The following is a 24,879-nucleotide window of genomic DNA, read 5'->3' on the forward strand; positions in this document are numbered from 1 at the left end:
TGAAAACGCGTGAAAGCTGTTGAAAACACGTGGTCAACGAACAAATTTCAATTGAAGTACAATCGGCAGACTCGAGAGCACCTTCTATATGTTCACAGGACACTTCTAATTTATGTTTTTGTCTCCGCAAGTGAACAGAAAGAGGGCTGGGCTGGATAGGAACCCGACCGAAAAAAGAAAAAGAAAAAGAAAAAGAAAAAGAAAAAGAAAATAAAAAATACACCTAAATTGACCGACCTTCTCCGATTGATTGATTCATCGTCGTTAGTCAAGCTCTCCAAAGGAGACTCCATAGCCTCCATTCTCCATTCTCCATTCGTATCATTCACGTTCAGTTCCTACTTGCTAGTTTTTCAAATTTCCCGTCTCTATCTCCTATAAATCGCCGCTAATGTCACTTTTTGCATAGATGCGGTATAGATATATATTCAGAGACAGAGATAGAGAGAGAGGTACTACGGAAACGGTAAGGTCCTTTTGCCTCAAATGTCTATTCCTTGTTCTAAATATTACTGGGTTAGATTTGTTATTCTACTCTTTTCTTAATCTGTATTCTAGTTAGATTGTAAACGGCCTTTGTTTTGATGTCTTGAATTTAATGTTAATGGATTTATTGCAAAGAAGCTTTCTAGCTGAAATCATCAACTCTGTTATGTTTTTTTTTTTTTTTTTTTTTAAATCAGTTTATTCACAATACCTATACCTAATACCTGAATAGTTTATTTTAACAGATCGAATTCCATTCCACTTAAAAAAAACACCTTTTGCATAAGGAGAATTACAATTAACTGTACTAGATTTGAGTAAGTACAAATTCTCACTGAATTTGACTAAATCTTAAATCTGATGGGAACAATTCTTCTTTTGGAATTTTATATGAAAACTATTTCTCTCTTGTGTGGTTCCATCCAAAGTGGAGGTAACAAATCAGTGTATACACTTATTTTCAGGTCTGCCACACCCTTCCTCACACATAAAAAGATTATTGGTGAACTATTGAATTGTTTGGGTCAAGTGAAATTGGTATAAGAGGATAAAATAAAAACAGATGGCATCAGCAATGGTGAACATAACGGCCAGTGTGCTGGACTGGGTCTCTTTAGCTTTTGATGCTCCTACCAAAGCTGTTGTTTTTGGTGTACCTATTGATGGTAATTTCTCCTCTTACAATTTGCCAAATTCTGTGATTATAAAACCATGGTGCTTTCAGAGAGTACAGAATTGAGAGCAATAAGTTAAAAAGGATACTAATTTTTAGTACATGTAAATTAACTCTATTGATATTTTACTTCTTTTAAACGAATCTAATTGTTTGCTTAATTTTCAAAATGAAGGTCACCTAGTGGTTGAAGTATTACTTGTAGTGGTAATATTATTTCAGCTTACAAGGAAGAGTTACAAACCCCCTAAGAAGCCTCTGACAGAAAAGGTTTTAATTTTACAATGTCTTCTATTTACTTTTACTCAAAAACAGTTGAATATTGTGTTTTCTTGTGCTGTGCTAATAGTAAAGTGCTTCTGCTGAAATATAAAAACAGGAAATAGACGAGCTATGTGATGAATGGGTTCCTGAGCCCCTGACCCCACAAATTACTGAAGACATGACAGATGATGCCCCTATTCTGGAAAGGTTTCACATAATTAAATTATTCTGTTTGCAATCTACTTCTCTTCATTTTGATGCATTATTTTTGCAAATCTGCAGTCCGTGTATAAAGTAAAATACCATATTTTGGCACAGTTTCTTTTCTTGTAGGTTAATAGAAAGTTAATTCATTTGGAAGATTGAATTTCTTTTCCTTCTTCTTTATTTATTTCTTTTTTTCTGACACAGTGCTGCAGGACCACATGCAATAGTTAATGGAAAAGAGGTGCTGAACTTTGCATCTGCGAACTATCTCGGTCTCATTGGAAATGAAAAGATCACCGTGAGAAGAATCTATTTTTAACTGACCTTTTCTTTTTCCCTCATTTTAAATGTAATTCATGCATTGAACTTGTAACACATGAAATTTTAGGATTCCTGTGTTGGCGCACTGGAAAAATATGGTGTTGGTTCTTGTGGGCCTCGCGGATTTTATGGGACCATTGGTGAGACTTCTCTTCTTGTTTTCTTCTGCTGTTCTCTCTCTCTCTCTCTCATAGTCCCTCACCATCCATTCTAAGAGTAAAAATTTGTATCTGACATAAATTAATTTGTATACAGATGTACACCTGGATTGTGAGCAAAAAATAGCTAAATTCTTGGGGACACCTGATTCAATACTCTATTCCTATGGCATTTCAACTATTTTCAGTGTTATTCCTGCTTTCTGTAAGAAAGGCGACATCATTGTTGCGTAAGTTACTTCTTTCACATTTTATTTGGCCCTATTTGTGAACATTATTTTATTGCTACCTATTATGTACCTGTTATTTGTTACTTAGCTTACAATATTGTTGCAAAAAATAGAGATGAGGGGGTTCACTGGGCAGTACAGAATGGGCTATACCTTTCAAGAAGCACTGTGGCATATTTCAAGCATAATGACATGAAATCATTAGAAAACAAGTTGGAGGAAGTCACCCGCCGTAGCAAACACCCTGAGAAAATTCGCCGTTACATTGTTGTTGAATCCATCTACCAGGTTCAGTATATATATAATTTTTGTTAGTTTGGCTGAAATTAATGTCTAACCTGCAAAACCTTAAAATGTCATTTGTTCCCTGCGAAACTAGAAAAAATTGGTTACCTTTAACAAAAATCACCCAAAAATTACAGATGCGTTAGTAACTGTATGATCAGTAGTGTACATGGTACCATTTATTTAGGGTTGTAGTTGATTTGAGGTCTGCAGAAACAACCGAATTCGACCTTTAGTTTGTTTTCTCTTTTAATTCTGGTAGCTGAGTTATTTTCTCTGATATCCTTGGCCCTGATTTGGTGCAGAATTCGGGACAAATAGCCCCACTGGATGAGATTTTGAGGTTGAAGGAGAAGTACCGCTTCCGTATTATACTGGATGAGAGCCATTCTTTTGGCGTGCTTGGAAATTCAGGTCGTGGTCTTGCTGAGCAATGTGGAGTCCCGGTGCGTTTTATTTATCTTCTTTTCAGAAAGATAATGTAATAACACACAGAAGCAAACAAATGTGTACAGACTCAACTGTGACTCAATGAAAATAATTTTTTATTCAATACAAAGCTGGACTAAAACAATTAAAAAATGTGCAATGAACTATTTGCTCTTTTTTGTCCCTTTTGGATCCGTTAATTTGTAGCTTATTTGGAATTAATTGTTTGATACGCAGATTGAGAAAATTGACATAATAACTGCTGGAATGGGAAATGCTCTAGCCACTGATGGGGGTTTCTGCACTGGAAGCGTTCGAGTTGTCGATCACCAAGTATGTGCTGTTAAAATGAAAAAGAATAACCTAAAATAATAGTACATGTCCAATTAAACATACTATTAGATGCCTTTTTCCACTATAAATTTTAGTAACAACAATTGGGACACTTTTGTTTTGTTTTTGGTAGAGGTTGAGCAGCGCAGGGTATGTATTCTCTGCTTCTTTGCCTCCATATCTCGCGAGTGCTGCAATTGCAGCAGTTGATCATTTGGAGGAAAATCCGTCCATTCTTGCCAATTTAAGGGCTAATATTGCTACTCTTTTTAATGGTACTTCCTTTTTTGTTGTTGATCGTTGTTGTTGTTTGTTTTAGTCATAGATTTCAATTATAAAGCAGTTAATATTTTCTTCGGAAAATTTCAAAAACATGCTGTGTTTGTTGATTGACTGTTTAATTATAATGTGTTTATTTGGAAATGCAGAGTTGTCAGATGTTCCGGGGCTTGTTGTAGCAAGCCATTTATTATCTCCCATTGTTTTCCTTAAACTGAAGAAATCAACCGGCTCTGACAAGGCTGATATGCACCTCCTCGAGTCCATTGCTAAACGGGTATGTTTTATTAGGGATTTGATTCCCATGTAGTGTGAATTCCTATTGGCACATAGAGGTTGCAAACAGGCTGGTCAAATCACCTCAGGTCAAGTTAGGCCATTTGGGTTGGGTTCGTTTGTAGGATCCATTATTTGATCCTGGACATTTTGGGTATGGGCTCATCTCAATTTTGGTTGCCTGGCTGTTTGGTTTATAATTTGGATCCTTTGCTGGTGTTGAACTGGGTATTGTTTCCTGACTTTTTAATTTTAGTTGGGTCGGGTTAGGTTTGGGCTCAAGCAGATGATGTGGGGTTTTAAGTTCATGCCAGATTTTGCCAACTCTATTTAGATATTTGTCATAGTATATGTCTGGAACTGTACCTGATCACTATGCATAGATTAATTTCAAAATCATGCTTCTTTTTTTTATTTTGCTGAAATTAATCAAATTATTTATTCAGGTTTTGGAGGAGGATTCTGTACTTATTGTGACAACAAAAAGGTCATCTCTGGACAAGTGTCCTCTCCCAATTGGCTTACGGCTTTTTGTCTCGGCATCACACTCTGAATCTGACCTTCTTAAGGCAGCCACTTCCTTGAAAAGAGTTGCTGCATTGGTGCTTTCTTAGTATCTCCTTAATTGAAGCTTGTCGTAATTTTCAAATTGAGGATTTTTTTAACCAGCTTTGGTCTAGTGTTTTGTATAGCTTGTGGTCTTATCTAGTTTTCAGAACAGTTTTTTTCTCATTATATGGTAAGTTGAGCATTTGGAAATAATTTATGCTGGTAGTAGTATGATTCACTGATGTTCACTTTTTGTACGCCTTTACATAAAGTTAAATAATTGGCAGTCTTTTACATTTCTGATTCTTTTTCTATGCAGTGTTGATTTTGTTATTAGGTGCATAAAGGGTAGAGTAGCTACTATGTTTGATTGTTTGGTGGTGGTAGACCTTATAGTGTTCTGTAAACATTTGCATCTGTACAAGTTAAAGAAAGTATATATTGTTTTTGAATTAGCTAATTGAGTTTTATACTTTTCATTTTGTTTACAACTCTAGAGGTTGTTCCGAGCTAATTAATTTGTTTTTGAAGTTTGAGCCTCTCTTTTATCCTCCCTTCTCCAAGTCCCCTGCCATGCCAATGTGCGGTCCTTGGTTCATTTTCTTATTGTAATCTTATTGCAATTGTCATCAATAAGATTTAGCTTCCGATATTGGGTCATGGTAGATTCCGAAAGATTCTATTGGGTTTTCTGGGTTTCGGCCCGTGGGCCCAATGTTTTATTATCTTTTCAATATCTCCCTCCTGAGTCCTGAGTCGCTTATTAACACCACAGCATGTGTGCTTTGATTGAATCGTTGAAACAACGAAAATTTCTTCATCTTCAGCTACCGCTGCATGAATCTTCTAAATCGCTTTACAACATTCTTTCCCGAAAATTATACTCAAAATCATTACAACATTCTAAAAGCTACAATATCGACAATTTGCATATATTTCAATTTAGAATTCGCTCTCATAATCAAAAAAATTTCCTGATATAATTTGAAAAATGAAAATTGATTTGAATTTGATCCAACTTGAACATTGATCTGACATGTCTAGTATCCCTTTACAACCTGAAAAACTCGTGGGATCCAATCCAATCCAATTCAAACCGACTTGATGCTAGTCCTTGGCAAAAGAAAAGCTGTTTTATGATAGCACTAGCAGCCTTTTGCCCCCTTTTTAATTAATCCGTGGGCATCATCAATGTTAATTAAATGTGATCTTGGCGAAAGCATCTCTCTTTTTTTGCTATTCTTCTGATCCATGTTTATCCCAACCCGTTTCCTCACACTCCTTTCTCTCCATTTTACCAACTAGACTTTGACATCTTCAGCTGGACCACGTTTGAACAGAATATTCTTGAGTTTTAAAATAATCGGGTCTTATTAAAATCCTCAATTCGATCATAACAGATCCTAAATTCTAGTTCTTAATTTTCTTTAATCTCAGCTCATGATCGACTCAGGTGTTGTGGCAAGCCAGCTAATTAACTCGATCGCTCGCCACCCAACGTGTACGTCATCATCGATCCCACCTTCGATCCCACCTGCCTCAGAAGATTAATTTGCTCGCTCGCACCATACAAAAAAGTTGATACCACTTTTGGCCTGACCTGACCTTTTCTGCAGATTGGCCCTTGACAGTTAAAAGGCATCGTTTATGAGAAAGTTAGAATATGCATGCTGTCGACTATAAACTAATTAATTACAAATTAATAATTAATTAAAGGGACAAATTGAAGCTTATTTTTTTTTATCAATTTTCTTACACAAATTTACTTTTCATAACACATATTTAATTGAAAAACAAATTAATTAAATATCGTCATAAAAATCATTAATTATCATCAAATTAAGTTAAAACTGAAAGTTGTCATGCATGCCCCTAGAATTTACAGTTTGTGTGAATTGAATTTTCTGAATTACATTATCTTTGAATATCACAAGTAATAAAATTAAGGTTTAGAACAAAAATAAAAATAAAAAACAAAAGTGTTGTCATGCATGATTGGATTGTCGTCTATCATTGTTTTGCGCCCACATTGCATATACTTGGGATCACCCAAATCCCACTTTAATTTGGTACTTTAATATTTAGATTGCTCAATCCACTAACTAGCTAACTTTTGTTCTTTAGTGGCATTAACCTATGTAATAAATCGTAAGTGCGCACACACACACACACACACACACACACATATAGTTAAACCTTACACCTATTAATTCGTTTCATCAGGAGATATATATGAATATGTAATTAAGAAAACAAATAAAAAAATCGTTGGATATATAAATTATACAATTTTCTCGATCACATGAAGGCTTGACAAATCTAAGACATTAAAGAAATTTTCTCTGAACTATTATAGGTGCACGTTGTACCATTTGAAAGAGTTAGGTGCACTTTTGAATATTGTTAGAGAAAGATACTTGAAAATCAATAATGAACATGTAACTTACTTTCTTCCTTCTAATGATGTTAACCGCCTTTTACTTTATTTCATTTCATTAGATATATCATATATATATATGCTCCAATGCACCCAGATGTTACCATTTGCAACTAATTAATAACATTAATTAAGATGGATTCAGGAGTTCTCTCTCTCTCTCTCTCTCTCTCCTTTTACTTTTCTTTAATTGCCTTTTCCTAACCGCCTACTTTTTAAAAAAAAAAAAAAAAAAAAAAAAAAAAACTAAAGGTCTTTTATTCTCATTTGAATTTGGATTTCTTTCTATTCAGATAGTATTTTGTTAGTGCTGTTCTGTTAATTCAAACAATATGATTAGTCCTTTTCAAGTTAGTATTATTTTGAAACATACAATTTAAATAATATTTATCCTATTTCAAATAGTACAAAATTAACAGTTTGTTTTTTCACACTATTCGAATATATTAGCACTCTTCTTACACTATTATTACATATATACTAATTCATATAGTACTGTTTTTACACTAACTTTTAACGATCTAAACGCACAAAAGTTTAAATTTACTAGTATTATACATATATATATACTAATTCATCGATCCATGAAGACTTCACATGAAATTATAATTGTTACTTATGTAGCATGGACTCACAACAACATGCATGTGCTAGATCGAACATATGATCATTTTCCCTTCAATTTTTTGGGATGCAATTTTCCTTGCCGTGTCGGAAACGGTTTACACAGATAAGGCATGGCTTTAAATAGAAGCGTCCGTATTAATTTGTAAGATGCATCAAATTCTATTCATCTAAATTAAATTTGGATCGGCTCTTGTCAACTTCTTTTTTTGAAATTCTAGGCAGAGGCTGCCAAGATTTGGTTCTTGTCAACTTCATCAGCTAATTAAATAATGCATGTGTTTACTACTCTAAAGTTGTACATCTCATGTCATGCACCATTTGATGTCTATGGGATTAACTATAACTATACGTGTTGAATATAAATTCTTTGTACACCACACCATTTGATCGATGTCTCTGATCATTCACAATTAATTCTAAAAAAAAAAAAATGATTTCTGTTCACAATTGCATTGACAACTCCTAAAGTTGAGTTGAAAAATAAAACCAAAGTTACCAAACACTACTAACCCTTATCTATCTCCAAATCAAAAGATTGTGGCTCCTATAAATAATTGCATTTTTTTTTGTTGATATCTAATAATTGCATGCTTTTGTATGTGCAAGATCACTGACAAACGCCACCATCTCAGCACACTTTATATATTAAACCCTCCACTGCATCCATCTATCTCTCTCTTGACTTCATCCAAACACAGTAACACACTATTTCTCTCCTTATTTTCTCTTCTCTAGCAAATGTCTATTATTTTCACTGCATCACCTCCAAAAGACTGCTCCAAGAAAGGTCACAACCAATTTTTTCACCACCTGAAAAGCAACAGAAAGCTCTTACTTTCTCTCTCTGGCCTGATTTTCTCTCTCCTCTCCATCTCCTTTCTCATTTGGCTCATCTTTCACCCCACCGATCCCAAATTCTACCTCAAAGACCTATCTGCAAGAAATTCTACCATATCAACCACCTTCATCTCAAAAAACCCTAATTCACATGCCAGCATATATTACGACAAGCTGCATGTGTACCTTGCATATGCCGGAGTGCAAATAACACCTGACGTGGCATTACCACCGTTCAATCAAGGACAGCTTGATAGTGACATCCTTTCAGCTAATCTGGTGGGCCCAACAGGCACGCAATCAGCTGCATCGAGCACGGTCATGAAGCTACCGAGTCTCAATTTGAAAATAGAAGGGAACCTCCGGTGGAAAGTGGGGCCCTGGTTGTCCGGCTGGTACAAACTGGAAGTTGATTGCATGGTGGTGCTGATGGGCCGACCGGGACTGCCCGTGCCAGTAAGCTCGGTCCAAGGTGCCCAGTGCTCTACCAATAGTTAGCAGAGATATCAAATTAGTGTCTGCTGTTTCTGATAAATTCTGGAAATTGGAACTGTCAAATTAATGCAACTGGTCTGATTTGATAGCTAGGATTAAATAATTGGTCCAGAGTTGATATATAAACCTTGCTAGGTTATATATATAGGTTCAAAAAATGCATGGTCTATTATGGGTTTTGAGAAGTGTACTATATGTATGTATATATGGTATTTATGTATATTTTGTGATTGTAAATAGGTAACTGGTAAGTGAATATATATATGGTGAATACAGGTGCATAACTTTAGTTGGTTAGTTGCTTTGACATTGTTGAATAATAAGAAACATCATATGTAACAATTAAGTAAAATAATTAATAATGCCATTGAGAAGAACAGAAAGATATCATTTAAAAAAGAATAAAAAAAAAAGAATAAAAGAAATGAATGTTGTAGGTCCATGAATCCAAGAGGTTCTATCTTTAGTATCATAGCAAGAAACTAAAGACAAGAAGCACCCTGCAAGTGGAAATGGTGAAAGTGGCGTATCCTTAGTGCACAAGGAATTAAAGTTCAACTACCACTAATCATTTGGCCACATATATCTGTCGTAATTAGCTGAGCTAATTTCGTTAAGGTATGAATGAAAAAAATTAATTCGTTAAGGTACACAATCAGTTATCTCCAATTATATATATATCATGTTCATATCTACGTTCTCAAAGTATAAACAATTGATCCGAAATGCTTAACATGATCTCCATATTAAAATTAGAGAAAAGGTATTATCCCCCGACCTTTAGTCCCCGGAAAATCCCCGCGCCGTCATCTAATTCAGTCTAACGCGTTTTGAAACTGATTTTAACGGCCATAGATAGAAATAAAAGAACTTTCCCAATCTGATTTTTGGATCTTCTCTTCCCCAATCTCTCTCCTGTTTTCTTCTCCTCTCTCCTGATCCCCTCCTCTAATGGCACTAATGGTAAAGAAATTTGATCTCTGGTTCCCTTCTCTTCTCTCCTCTTTCCCGTCCCCTTCTCTTCTCTTTCTCGATCTTCTCAAATCAACCAGGACCGCCACTTCTCTCCCTCCCAATCTGCGCTCATGGTGGATCTGAGAATCCCGCTACTACTGTCTGATCCCCAATCGTGATCTCGCGGTGCTTGCAGCTGAGGCGAACAAGTCAAGGCATAGCCACCGAGCTTCTCCTGGCAGAGCTGAACAAGTCACAAGCACCTCTTGCCTATCGTCCCAGCCTGGAGATTGGAGAGTTGTTTGAACTACAAAAGGTAAAACGAAACAGAGATAAAGATAGATTCAGATGAAGAAATATTTCATTACGATTATTATCGTGTCGATTACAGTGTACATAGATGAGTATATAAAGAAAAGTAAATTTGTCTATATCTATACAAATGGATCCTTTCTGTTATTATAAACAAGTTGAGCATATTGCCTTATTTCTGTTTCTTGAGCCAAAGACCAAGTTGTGTCTAGATGGCATGTCACTGATTCAGGAGATAATATAATAGAAGGGAAAAATTTCTTCCTCGATTCTATATTTTGTTATTTTTTCACTGCTTCTAGGTATTTGCTTGTTCAATGTATTATCCTGGACATAATTAGTGCTAATTTTTTTGGACCTGTGATCAATAACAGAATCATGACCATTGTTATATCTTGCTTCCTTTTGATTTTAGATTTGTAGTTGTTACATAGGTGATTTGGGGTTGTATTTGAAAGAGGAGGTCAAGTTTTCATGGGAGTAAGAGCTTGAAAGAGAAGCAAGAGGTATTTTTAGAGCAGTAAAAGGAGTAGGTAGATCTCGGTGTAACAAGGAGTAGGTAGATCTCACACGAGACGGTAACAGCGAAGAGACGACAACGGTAGATAGATTTGCACCTGTATCGGGTAAATACTTGAGCCATTTTTACTTGATGCTTGATGTATGCTTGCGTATACTTATCGATTGGATCATCGAGTGGGGTTTTGACCTCACTGATACTGTTGCTGGTACTAGCTGAGATGTTTTTTCTTTGGATTTGGCTTTAATGGTACTGATACTGGTACCAGTCTGGTGCTGACCTTATTAGGAATAGTATAAACTTTTTTACAGAACTGTTGTGGCTACATATTATATTGACCTGTCATATTTAATTGGAAAAAATTAGAGGTAATTCTCTGATACGTTGTGAATCTGCACCTTTCTTTTTAATTTTTAATTTTATTTTGTAAAGGGAATTCGGCACAGCCACCTAATGGTACCATGATCAAACCTCCGAAAAGAGACACTGATGTAAAGCTCCAACTGAATAAGTTTTGGTATCTTGTTGTTAGTTTTAAATCAGATGCTATGACATGATATTGGAGTTGAGTATATAATTCAGATTCGATTCTGAGTAACTTATATAGTACTAAAATCATTGTTCCTTTTGCTTCTGTGACATAATGACATTGTAAGATTCACGTAGTTTATTTCTGTTTTTTTTTCTTGGAGATTGTTTCGAGAGAAGTCCAGTGCAATGCTGCTGATTAAGGTGAACAATTGTACCAGACAACGGTAATGGACTTAGATTATAATACTATTTAGGTATATTATAATATTATTCAAGTGTTGTCTGAGTTTACAACACTCTGACATGAATAAAAAATGTCATGCTTTAATTAGTATTATTTCATTTTATTATTTGTTTCGAATTCTTTGTTATTAACTTAGACTATTTTGTTATATTATTCATGTAGACTATTTGTTTCGAATTATACTAAATGACCATGTCTGCAGGTTGTAGTTGCAATGTGAAACCAGTAGTGTACTGGTACAGGCTGTACTGTTGCTAAGTGGTACTACGGTTTCTGATATCGGTCTGCAGGTTTTTTTTTTGTTCATTATGGATGGCAATTGTTTTACTACTCTGGGTCTTTTTTGTTAACTGGAACTGTTTTGTTATATTATTCATGTAGATTACAATTTATTTAATTGTCTTTTATGAATTATACTAAATTAATGACCATGTCTGCAGGTGGTAGTTGCAATGTGAAACCAGTAGTGTACTGGTACAAGCTGTACTGTTGCTAAGTGGTACTACGGTTTCTGGTACCTGTCTGCAGGTTTTATTTTTGTTCATTATGGATGGCAATAGTAGACCATGCTATCCGATCTAATTCTGTGAGTTTCTTTCTTTTTGTAAAAGATCCAGAAGTAACCCCAATTAAGACGTCAGTTTACCTCTCCTTGTGCAACAATCACTAGTTTAGCTGAATATTTCATCCAATTTCACCCTGAGCAAACCTTAATATTAAATACTGCCTCAATTTTGGATTAATTTTAGCCCCAATTTTGCTCAATTAGGTTCTTGGTTATTTTATTATTTTATGCAATGGAATACAAAGCCAACTTGAGAAACTATCAAACCGGTACAGTTGCATACCAGAACCCATATTAAATGATAGGAAGAAGTTAGAATTAATTTGCACCACACCAAACCAATTGAATCTGTGCAATATCCTAGCTAGTATGCTACTAACAGGAATTTGCATATATCAATGCAGTAAACTCTCAAAATGATTTGACTTTCTCACTGTTTTATTTTATTTTACAGACCTAATTTGTTTTGCAATTTCTAATTAATCTTTTAGTCCTAAAATTGTGTCAAATTCATAATTAAGTGTTTGAGATGTCCTTTACCTGTTGTATAAGTTTCAAGTCCAGATTCCAAGTCATTTTTATTTAGTAATTTTTTTAGTGTTTTGGTCCATTTTGCCCCTAGGTCAGTTTTATAAGTTCTTTTATTTTCTACTATTCTGTTCATGTTTTGATGGCTAGAAAAGGAATTTGCATTAAATATAAATGAATGTACAGCCAAAAAATAATCGGGTATAATATGCATTTCTGATGACCCTTTCCTATGAAAAACTTTATTTTTTGAATTTGCATTAAATATAAATGAATGTACAGCCAAAAAATAATCGGGTATAATGCGCATTTCTGATGACCCTTTCCTATGAAAAATAATATAATCATGACAGAATTATATATTCCTTATTGCATTGCTACTGATGTTGTCACTGTATACTTGTTAATACAACTGTTGCTATTGGTATTGCTATTAGTATAGATCATTATTAAATTTGGGAAAATTATGAGTATTTCCTATAATTCATTAAAATTGACTCTTTTTTTCAGACAAGTTGAAGAAATCTATAGTTTTGGAGGCCACTGGTATACCAGTATATGTTGGCAAAAAAGGATGTGAAAAAAAAGTAGTTTTGGAGGCCACTGGTACTGTAAGGAGGGGTTGTTTTTATCTTCTAATGTATTTCTATTTGAACCCTTTGTTGAATCATTTGTTGTGGAATCATTTGTTGTTGAATATTTAATGTTGTTATAAAAAAATTGTCTTTACTATAAAAAAGTTGGTATACTATTTGAACAGTAGAGCTAGGGCTGCTAATTTATTCTGCATTTGTATCTTCTGTCATAATAATGTAGAAAGATCTAAATCAGCAAAAATATTAGAGTTGTTTCATAACTTATTAGTATTTATTTGTTACCAGTTTACAGGATTCAACGAAACTATCTATAGAGTTATGTGATAAGGTTTACAGAATTTAAAATAATTGAAAGTAGCATTTAGAAGGATATTTGAAAGAGATCAGTTTAGATTTCAATCATGAGAAATTTTGCTATTAGGTACTGATAAGTAAGAACAAGGAAATGATGTCATCATGCTAAAGGTCAATTTTACACAAGCTGCTAATTATCATAGTTTTTGTGGTTATATTAGTATTGATGATTAAACGAAACTATTTATAGAGTTATGTGATAAGGTTTATAGAATTTAAAAAAATTAGCAGTAGTATCTAAAAGGAGATTTGAAAAAAAAAATCGAATTCTTTTTTACATTTTAAAAAAAATAAAGTTTGAAAAAATAAAATAAAATATTGAAAAAACTTAAAAATTAATTTTTTTTACCGGTTTATAGGATTAAACGAAACTATTTACAGAGTTATGTAGTAAGGTTTACAGAATTCAAAATAATTAAAAGTAGTATCTAGTTGAATTAGTTTACAGGATTTAGTATTGATGTTTACAGAATTAGTTGAATTAGTTTACAGGATTTAGTATTGATGTTTACAGAATTGAAAGTTTTATGTTTACATGATTTGTTGAATTAGTTTACATGATTTAGTATTGATGTTTACAGAATTAGTTGAACTAGTTTACATGATTTAGTATTGATGTTTACAAAATTGAAAGTTTTATGTTGACAGGATTTGTTGAATTAGTTTACAGGATTTAGTATTGATGTTTACAGAATTAGTTGAAAAAAAAATTCGAATTCTTTTTTACATTTTTAAAAAATAAAATTTGAAAAATAAAATAAAATATTGAAAAAATTTAAAAATTGAATTTTTTTTACCGGTTTATAGGATTAAACGAAACTATTTACAGAGTTATGTAGTAAGGTTTACAGAATTCAAAATAATTAATAGTATCTAGAAGGAGAAAAAAATTTTGAAAAAAAATTTTGCAAAAAAATTTCGAAAATAAAGTTTTGAAAAAAAAAAACTCGAATATTTTTTACATATTTCTGTTTACAAAGTTTTAATGTAGTCATAGTTAGTTTTTAGTTTTGAAAAACTGTTAGAGATCTTCTAGATGTGGTCCTAGTCAAAGGTCTAGAAGTGGTCCCAGTCAAAGTAGTTAAAGTGGTTAAAGTGGTGGTTAAAGTGGTGGTTAAAGTGGAAGTTATTGGGGACCACACATAATTGAAAGTTTTATGTTGATAGGATTTATTGAATTAGTTTACAGGATTTAGTACTGATGTTTACAGGATTTGGTATTGATGTTTACAGAATTAGTCCGGGGATTTTTGAGGGACTGGAGTTGGGGGAGTGTTAGCTGCTTCCTTAAAATTAAAATGCGCATGTGTTGCAAATTGTAGAAGCAGATGTAAGCTTGCAGTTTTAAAAGTGAACGCGTTCAGTTTTTATTCCCTTGTTAATTTAATTATCCGCCGGCCCATTTTGTATTCTTAAAAAATCTTTTAGCGTGTAATATTGGGCCTGTTAAAATTTGACGAATTACTAATAGGCCTGTATGATTGTTTTAAAGGCTCAATGAGAATAAGATTAATGGGCTGACATTATTAAATTTGTCTTTGTTGGGTTATCTTTTTTAACTCCAGAGTTTCATTAACAACCAGTCAATCAACCACTGTAAGTGCAACCATAGATTACAAAAATATAACATTAAAGAGATGTGATACTAAAATTAAGCCTTTTACAGCCATTTGGGAATTGGGATGACAATTTGCTATACAAATTAATACATACGGTCTCCATATATAAAAAGAAAGACCTAAAAATACTAAACATAAGAGAAACTGTTTATTAAATATTGAAGCGTCTTGACAGGGAGAAAATTATGATCCAAATTAAATTGTAAAGATATATATATATATCGAGCTTTCAGTAATTTGGTGAATTATGTTGGCCAATTAATACATACCAACAGATTCACGGTACCTATATATACTTCAAGTTCAAATGAAGGAACAAAATAAAAAGAAGATAAAGGTACATTAATTCAAGCATTATACTTTCCAGCTAGCCCATGCATGGCACGACACTTATCATTAAATTTTTAAATAAATTTGAAGAAAATAGGACAAAAAAAAAAAAAGGTGAGAGAGGAGAGAGAGGAGATAGAGGATGAGAGACAGAGAAGGCAGAGAAGGCAGAGAAGGCAGAGAGTAGCACGAGAGTCACATGAAGCAAGCTAGCTAGCCCATGTCATATATGTTTCTGTACGTGATGGATGATCTCGTTTACAAATTATAACTCGCTACCTGCCTCGACCTCGTCATTGTTTTAGATTATATATATTAATTACCTATTCGATCACAAGTTTCAGGTACAAAAAATAAATGGAGTCAGATAAATTAAACTAGCTAGTTGGTAGCAAATTATTTTAAAAAGACAATCAGTCATTGCCAATCGATCATGTCATATTATTTGAGAAACATCATGAATTCTGTAGTTTGATATGCTTAATTAATTTGGCTTAATTAATTTCATTGATCAAGCTGTTGTCATAAATATTTTATATAATTTAAAGTAAAATATTGTCATAAATATTGTAAATTGATTCTCATTTTTAGCATATAAATTTTATATGATTGACTTCCAATGTGTGTACTTCACTCATGTAATTTGAAAGTCTGACTCTACCTCTGAACATGCCAATAGTAGTTTGTCTGCACCGAGAGCCGCACATTGTAGAAAATCATTTTATTGGTTTCAGTGATTTCAATGCACACTGTAACCACTACTACAAAAATGGTCATTGTACACTGCAGATTGTACACGGATTTGATAATTTTACCTAAAAACCGTGGAGAAATTGTAATTTTTTGGAAGCCCGAAATATCTGTGGGATCTCTACACGGATGTTTATTAAAGAATCAGTGTAGAAAGCCTTGAGAGAGCTATACGGACGTTTATTAGGAACTGTACACGGATTATTATTTAAATAACAGTGTAGAAAGCCTTAAGAGAGCTACACGGATATTTATTAAAGAACTATGTAGAAAGGTAAGAATTGTACACGAATGTTTGTTTAAATAGCAGTGTAGAAAGCTTGAGAGAGCAACACGGACGTTTAATAAAGAGCCGTGTAGAAAGGTGAAAACTATACACGGTTTTTTGTTTAAATAACAGTATAGAAAGCCTTGAGGGAGCTACACGGATTTTTAAGTAAAAAATCCGTGTAGAAAGGTTATTCTAGGGTTTTGGTTATATAAAAGACCTTCTCCTTCCAGCAGCGCCGTCTTGATCAATTAATACTCTCTCTCTCTCTCTCCTTCCAGCAGTGCCATTATGATTTATGTTCACGAGGAGCTAGGATCTGAGATCTTTGAAGTTAATTTGTATTTTCCATCTCTATCTTGGTAAGCTTAGTCATGTATATATATATATATATATATATTTCTCTTTTCTGTTACTAGCTTATTATTGCTTATTTAGGTCAATTATTAATTAATGCATGCATGCTTGATTTGTTAAGATAATGTAAATAATTAGTGTAATGTGGACCATTTTTTGAAAGTGAAAAGTAAAGAAAACGCCTAAGGTCTCCATCCATCATTAGATCTGAGGAAAACCATTGAAGATTAGTACTAACGCTTCCGCCTAAAGATGTCTGCACTTCAGAACTGTAAGATTTAAATTACTTTACTATTTTATTTTGAATTTACTGATTCTGGATTGCTTGTGTTTTTTTAATTGCAAAACACGTCATGAATTATTAAGACTATCATTTGGTATCAGAGCCATCGTAAATTCATATAAGATGCAATAATTTTTTTTTTACGAAATTGATTTTCAATGGTTCGTATAAAAGCTAGACAGATTCAACTAATTATATATATAAATATTTTCTTATAATTTTGGATGAAAATTTTAAAGGAGAATTTTTATTCCCTATTATGTATGCACATATATGTTGATCAATGAATTTTTATTGGAGATACAATATGTTGGAGACCTTTAACCAAGATGCATCATGTCATGGATCACATGGGAGCTCCTTTTTTGATATGTTGGATCTAATACACCTTAGTTTGTATGAAATTTCGGTCCAAACTAGATCATAACCAAGAGTTTTGGCAATTTTGAGCCCAACTTACCGAATTTTGGTCCAAAGATTGATCATGTGGTTACTAAGTGGTAAGGATATAACTTTTATACAAACATTGTATTGGATCCTGAGGAGTATATGTTATGTTTTATCAAATGAGATTGCATGTACAAAAGGCATTGTGTATATATATGTTGCATGAATTGTAATCTTCTACCTTTTCTTGTGACTAACTAATACCAAATTATAATTGTAGTATGGACCAAAGCAAAAGTGTTACACCAAGGAGCAGATCGACGATGTCAGATGTATGTGGACAAGGCGGTTTCAATTTAAATTTTGTAATACTCAACATGGATTTGTATAATTTTGTATAATTTTGTATAATTTAGTGTACATAAATTATTTATATTGTTGTATAGTTTTGGAATTATGAGTTTAAAAGACCTCTGTTTAATGTTTCTCTGTTTTGGAATTCTAATTTTAAATGACTAACAAAATTGGAAGCTAGATAGCCACAAAATAAAAACAAAAAAAATGGGAAAAAAGGACAATTCTACACGGACATTTAACTAAAGTCTAAACATAAAAAAAAATAAGAGAGCTACACGGACATTTAGCTAAATATCCGTGTAGAAAGAGTAATCGTGCACGGACATTTAGCTGAATGTCCTTGTAGAAAGAGTAATCATACACGGTTGTTTATGTAATAATCCGTGTAGCTCGGTTATTTTGAGAGTGATGCTGGCAAACATTTGTACACGGTTGTTTATGTAATAATCCGTGTAGCTCTCGATAATCGCACACGGATATTTATCCGTGTGTAAATATTCAGGGATTTCTACACCCTCACATTCCATACGGCAGAAAATCCGTGTAGCTCTCCTGTTTATGTCCGTGTACAATCACTTATTCTGTAGTAGTGAACCTCATAAAACTACATAGACCGAACCATTGATTCGGTCCCAATTGGTACCTTAATCAAATCAAACCGTTCGATCCTTTCTATTGGATAAAAAAAAAAAAAAAGCAATGTCTTTTTTAATATATTTTTATTTCTAAAAATAAAAAAAATTGTGCACTGCAGAGGTCTACATTGCCATGAGCAGCATGAACACGACAAGAGCCCACAGAGAGCAGCAGTCACCAGCTAGATCAGAGCAGTATCTGATATGGTTGTTCTATCCTTTGGATTTGGCACTGTTTTTCTTGGTGTTTTTTTCCTTCAGATCCATTATTCACTGAAATTGAGATATAATTTTGATTGTTGCATGGAAATTAATATGGAATAGTTTGGCAGACGATGTACATTAATTTGTCCGTACAACATACACTGTTCAAATACTTGCACGTATCCTTGGCAATGATATAACATGTACTATATATATTGAATGAATAAAATATTACAAAAATATGTTAATTATCATCCACTGTTGATGCCTGCTGCGTATTTAATGTTTAACATGATATATATATAGAGAATATGTGATAGAAGTAATTCAATAAATATTTAAGAGAAATGTTATGCATGGTCTTCCAAGCTATTATATCCGAGTGCGTTCCTCAACTAGTTTAATAGCGTCCATATTTAAACTTTAAAGTTTTATTTATAACATTTTAAAATACTACTTGCAAGCATTTAAACATCTATCTGCAAATAACTAATTTCTAAATTTGTTTAGTTTTGTATTTTTGCGATAAGAACCAGTTAGTTTAAACATCTATCGGCAATAGGAGCCAATTAGTTTAAAAGTCCATATTTAAGTTTTTTTGTAAATAACTCTTTATATATATATATATCAATTAAGCTGTTGGCGGCACTTCGCCGCCAACCATAAAAAAAAAAAATTGTATAGTTTTAACTTCTAACTACTTTTGTTTTCAAGCCCAAAAAAAGAAAAAAAAATTACCCACTATTTTTATTTTTATTTTCTAATTATTCTCGTACATTTTCCTGACGATTCGTGATTAATTTTATGAATATAAAAAAACAAGCGTTTTCTACTCGATTTTCTTTTTCCAAATGAGATCAATGAAGAAATATTTTTGAGTTATTTTGAAATTGTTATTTTTAAGTAAATCTCATTAGGATTTTAAAATTTCCAACTTTTAAATCTCAGTCTACAACTATTTAAACCTCTAATTTCATCATTTAAACTATACTACGTTCAAGCGTTTAAACCTCTGATTTTGATCATATAGTATCACGCATTTAACCTTTGTATACAATTGTTAAAAGTAGTTATATCAAACATTTAAATAGTGCTCATGGGTAAAACGTAAAATTATTTATTCATGAATCTCATTTGAAAGAGAAAATAGAGTCATAAACGTTTGTATTTTTAGATTCACTAAATTCATTATGGATCATCGGAAAAATGGACGAGAATGATCAAAGGAATTTTTTTTTTAAAAGCTCTATTTTTAAAATGTTATAAACAAAACTTTAAAAGCGACGCTGAAAATGAAAGTTTGACATTAAATATATATATACTGGGGGATGTGCTCGGGAATTTATTTGGAGTACAATTATCAGGTTCCAATATTTAAATGTCATATAATTTAAGATATTATTTAAAACTTTTTCGTACTATTTGCAAGTCAATATATATCAGATATTATTTAAAGCTTTTTTTTCTTACTATTTGCAAGTCAACATTAACATGAGAGTTTTTTAATAACAGATAAATGGGTTGAAGTTAATTTGTTAGCTTCCAGTATTTTAATTAATTAGTTGTTGCTTAGTAATTAATATTGTTTCTGTTTAATAAGAAATTGAAGAGCAAAGAATCCTTCAACTTGAAGGGAGAATTTCACATACCAATTAAGTTAATTGGTTGAGGTGCCAAGTGCCAACCCCATATATTGGAATTGGATGAATTATATATTTTGCAAATTTAATTAATGAGGACCACTTGACAGATGCTCATTTTAAAATTTAAAATTTAAAATTAAAGGAGCGCTGCCGCTGCCGCTGCCGCTCAGTGATGTGTGAATTGTGATGCATAAGAAAGAAATATATAGAAATTAATTAATTTGTACAAATAGTGAAGCGTCCATCTTCTTTGTCTCTTTCTCTGGATTCGTGCCAGCCCACTTGCATTTCAATTCCATCTACTTTTAACTTTTACATCCTAATAGGCTAATACCTTATTTTCATTTTCAAAACCAAGGTAACATTATTAATTAATTAATTTACTTCCCAACAGAAAAATGCTATTCATCCAATCCAAGACTTCTAGTCTAGTCTAGTCTAGTCTAGTCTAGTATATATTTCAACTTTCAACAGTTCAAATTTTTCAATTTTCATCATTTCTTCTTTTTTTTTCTATCTTTTTTAAAAGTGGTCAAGCAAGATCTAATTAATTACTAATTTAATTATCAATGTGTTCAAATAACAACATGAACTCATGCATCTTGACTCAGACTCGTATAGTCGTATATATTGCCCTAATTAATTTGAATTAGTGTACTATATATATCCCATCATCCCATCCCATAATTAATGTACACTAATTCAAATTAAACTCAGCTACAACCTTGCATTGCATTGCATTGCATTGCATTGTCTGGTTAATTTCCAATTCCCTTTTCCTATATGAAATGAAATGAGTATCCACAGGCCGGATCGACATATATGGCTATATATATAATAGTATATTTCTACCTCTTTCCATTAAAAACAAAGCAAAAAATCAGGAGACAATAATATTTGTCTCAAAATCTACCCTTTCCTAATTATTAACCAGCAAAGGAATTACTTTTACTGTCTCCTCAAAATAATCTCAAATTCAAAATTTGTTAACGGTCCCCAACTCATATCCCAGTCCCATGGCCTGGCTTTAAGCCCAAGTTCATGCCAAATTTAAGGGGGAATTTCATGTATATCCCTTAAAAGTTTCAATATTACGTATTTATCCCTCTAAAATTAATAATTACATATTTGTCCTTGAAAAATGTACAAACTCACATATACATTTGTCCAATCTAACTCTATAACATATCAAATATCTCCAAAAATAATTAAATAATATTTCTTAAAACTTTAAAATTTATTTTAGAATATTAATTAAGAATATGTTGACCATTATGTCTTTCATTTTGTCTCTTTAGTCTATCTGAGTTCTCTTCTCTTTAATGCGCCAAACCTCTCACCTCTCTCCAAACGTGCCAAATCACAGATTTCTCCCCATCTTCCCTCGTCGCCTCCCCTCTGATAAATTTTTGTTGCCTCTCGCTGCTTTAATTTTTTCGTCTTTGTTTGGAGAGAGGCAGTAGGTTTCACGTCTTAGAGAGAAGAGAACTCATGCGAACTCAAAAGACAGAAACGAAGGGACATAATAGTCAATATATTATTAATTAATATTATAAAATTAATTTTAAAGTTTTAAAAAATATTATTTAATTACTTTTGAAGGTATTTGATATGTTATAGGGTTAGATTGGACAAATATGTGAGTTTCTACAATTTTCAAGGATAAATATGTAATTACTGATTTTGGAGGGATATATGTAATATTGAAACTTTTGAGGGATATATATACATGAAATTCCCCCAATTTAGTAATTCCCAAATTTATGAACACTATCGTTTGTACAAGCCGAAGATTGGGATTTACTATTTTTATCCAACATAACTATTATTTTTAATTATTTTTATAGTTATGTATGATATTGTAAAATTGATCCCATAGCTCTGAATGTATGACTCCGCCCCCTTACAGCATACATGCACATTACATATCATCTCTAGATATTATGAACATTACATACAGTACAAATATCAGCGCTAGTTGTGACTTGTGAGTTACATGGGTAGCTAACAGTGTGATATATTTTATTATTTTACAAACGGACAAATTGATATAGGTTGAGATAGTTAAGACATGAATATATATATATATATATATATAGGCTGTGGCTAATTTGTTGCCAGTAGCATTTCTGCCGGCAGTGCTACTGCCTTTTTATTTTATTTTGTGATCTCCAAACAACAAATCCAAACCATTAGATGTTTAATCTATATTATAATCTACTTGGAGACCAAATTTTACATTTTTTGGAATTTTTTTACTATTTATTAAGCTGGTTTGAAAACTGCTGATTTCAGTAAATTTCTGCAGCATTGAAATCAGCGGTTTTTAAACCAGCTTAATAAATAGTAAAAAAATTCCAAAAAATGTAAAATTTGGTCTGCAAGTAGATTATAGTATAAATTAAACATCTAACGGTTTGGATTTGTTGTTTGGACATCACAAAATAAAAAAAAAGGCAGCAGCACTGCCGGCAGAAATGCTACCGGTAGCAAATTAGCCACAGCCTATATATATATAATGATTCCTTTTGGCGACTATTAATTAATTTGTAATGCACGCTAGCAATTTGGTTTATATTTTGCAGGCTGTAAACTATTCTAGTTACTGCTTACTAGAAGTACTGTACAACAAAAATAAGTTGATGCGACTATAATTATAAGATCTAAAAAAATAAAATAAAATAAAGAGTTGATATCGATCTGCTTCCATTATTGGTTATTAATTAATTATTATGCATGCAATTAATTAAATTAATTAAAGGTTCTTTTGAAATTGAACCGGCGAGATGATCGAGAATGAGATCAGCTAGCATCTTTTAATGGAATTAATTAAGGATGGATTTTATGATAGCTAGCTAGCTAGGTTGATTCGCAACGTAACGGTCTAATTAATATCATTAATTGCTAATTACTAGTACTGTACCCATGAATTATAATAATAATGACAGTAAATTAAATATGAATGGATATGAATAATTAATATCAAGGTACGTAGCTGCTAATTGTAATTAATAAACAAATTAGTCAATGTCACATGCATGGACCTCTTTATTAGTGCATGCCTTGAATCATTGATTGACGAATATAATATATAACACAATTAGTGCAAGGTCGTATATATGGAAAACCATTATCTTTAATTTGTGTCGAGATTGGTAATTTTCAAAGGTTCTAAATAGCGTTTATCGTGTTATAACGGGGAGCCTCCAAAAAAAGCTATAGCGAATAACGTCGTTATAGTGAAAGCTATGTCACATAGCGTTTTTTATTTTTATAAAAATTATATTATATATTTGTACTAAATATCAACATTATTTAGTCTCATAGAACAATAAATAATATCAAATTGATTAAAAAATTATAATATTCATATTGAACCAATACAAAGTCCAAATTGCGACTCAAAATATCCATACTAATACTAATATCATAAACTATCGATCCTTTTCTATTCAAAATATCTTCAACATCATAACATAATTTATCTTTTTTTTTTCTATTTAAATTTCAAAATAACCTAGAAATTGAAAAGAAAAAAAAAATTCATACTTCTAGTAAAATAAACAGATGATTCTTGAAGAAATTCTTGTTAGTCCCTAAAATTTTCATAATTTAGCAATTATTTATTTGATTTATCATCAGTTAAAAAAAATCAAGGGTAAAATGAAAAATTTATTATAGCGGACCTGAATTTGATATAATGTAATATTCATCAAAATTAAACAATATCTTCATCATTTATTTATTTTAAACCCCATATAAATTGAAAAAAAAAAACAGCTCATGTTGCATATATAGCGCGCGCTATTTGCGCTACACGCTATGCGCTATAGCGGACCGCTATTACCGTTATAGCGTCTGTAGCTCAAATAGCGCGTATTAATGCTATAGCTTAGCGTTTAGAGTCCAAAAATGCTATAGCGCGCTATTTAGAACACAGGTAATTTTCAAATTATATATGCACCGATCGATCAATCATTTAATGTTCTTTTCAAAATTTGTCAAGCTGGGGTGTGGCACTAACGAACCTAAAATAAAGCAACCAATATCAGCTGATGATATATAGAGTAAGGCTATCATACATTACAGTGTATAGATATTTTTCTGCATTGGACTATAAATTGTAGGATTTAAAGTCCAAATGACCGATCCAAACGGTTCATCTTGTTCTCCATATTAATATGTGTTTGGAGATCAAATTTTATATTTTTTAGAATTTTTTTACTATTTATTAAGCCACTTTGAAAATCACTGATCTAATGGTGCCTTTTGATTTTACTGTTACCGTTGGATCAATGATTTTAAACGTGGCTTTATAAATAGTAAAAAATTTCCAAAAATTGTAAAATTTGGTCTCCAAACACATATTATTATGGAGAACAAGATAAACGGTTTGGATCGGTCATTTGAATTTTGAATCCGGTGATTTATGGTCCAATGCACAAAAATACCTATACATTATAATGTATGGTAGCTTCACTCTATATATATATAAGCAGTAGCTAGTTGGTAGCAATTTGCCTTAGAAACATTAATTTCTTCCAAACCGGTCCCGA

At 32.3% G+C, this 24,879-nt stretch overlaps 2 protein-coding genes across 3 annotated transcripts; both read left to right on the plus strand.

Annotated features, from left to right (window-relative positions):
* The first annotated feature begins 267 nt into the window (after positions 1 to 267).
* Positions 268 to 4,786, plus strand: LOC144562206 (long chain base biosynthesis protein 1a-like). Of its 2 annotated transcripts, none has more exons than XM_078311384.1 (13): positions 268 to 466; positions 951 to 1,151; positions 1,335 to 1,429; positions 1,539 to 1,630; positions 1,835 to 1,928; positions 2,019 to 2,091; positions 2,207 to 2,339; positions 2,453 to 2,627; positions 2,930 to 3,070; positions 3,291 to 3,386; positions 3,520 to 3,661; positions 3,815 to 3,942; positions 4,388 to 4,786. In XM_078311384.1, the coding sequence occupies exons 2-13, from the start codon at positions 1,049 to 1,051 to the stop codon at positions 4,553 to 4,555; spliced, it is 1,440 nt and encodes a 479-aa protein (XP_078167510.1). In that variant the 5' UTR covers positions 268 to 466; positions 951 to 1,048; the 3' UTR covers positions 4,556 to 4,786. The 2 variants fall into 2 exon arrangements, with proteins under 2 accessions (XP_078167510.1, XP_078167511.1); XM_078311385.1 differs by lacking the exon at positions 268 to 466 and adding an exon at positions 699 to 803.
* Positions 4,787 to 8,292: 3,506 nt separating this feature from the next.
* LOC144561440 (NDR1/HIN1-like protein 26) lies at positions 8,293 to 10,636 on the plus strand. The gene is made up of 3 exons (XM_078310403.1): positions 8,293 to 8,847; positions 10,037 to 10,156; positions 10,568 to 10,636. Exons 1-3 carry the CDS (start codon positions 8,293 to 8,295, stop codon positions 10,634 to 10,636), a joined length of 744 nt encoding a protein of 247 aa, XP_078166529.1.
* The last annotated feature ends 14,243 nt before the right edge of the window (positions 10,637 to 24,879 follow it).

The sequence above is a fragment of the Carex rostrata genome, chromosome 11 (genome assembly GCF_964058835.1).
Source record: "Carex rostrata chromosome 11, lpCarRost1.2, whole genome shotgun sequence".
In the NCBI taxonomy this organism is placed as follows: Eukaryota; Viridiplantae; Streptophyta; class Magnoliopsida; order Poales; family Cyperaceae; genus Carex; species Carex rostrata.

Excerpts from the sequence above, each read along its gene's own strand:
- LOC144561440 (XM_078310403.1), top strand. The coding sequence starts at position 8,293 with ATGTCTATTATTTTCACTGCATCACCTCCAAAAGACTGCTCCAAGAAA. Across the intron at positions 8,848-10,036 it reads GACCGGGACTGCCCGTGCCA|CTGAGGCGAACAAGTCAAGG; the intron begins GTAAGCTCGGTC and ends CGGTGCTTGCAG. Across the intron at positions 10,157-10,567 it reads AGTTGTTTGAACTACAAAAG|ATTTGTAGTTGTTACATAGG; the intron begins GTAAAACGAAAC and ends TTTTGATTTTAG.
- LOC144562206 (XM_078311384.1), top strand. The coding sequence starts at position 1,049 with ATGGCATCAGCAATGGTGAACATAACGGCCAGTGTGCTGGACTGGGTC. Across the intron at positions 1,929-2,018 it reads TTGGAAATGAAAAGATCACC|GATTCCTGTGTTGGCGCACT; the intron begins GTGAGAAGAATC and ends ATGAAATTTTAG. Across the intron at positions 3,387-3,519 it reads TTCGAGTTGTCGATCACCAA|AGGTTGAGCAGCGCAGGGTA; the intron begins GTATGTGCTGTT and ends TGTTTTTGGTAG.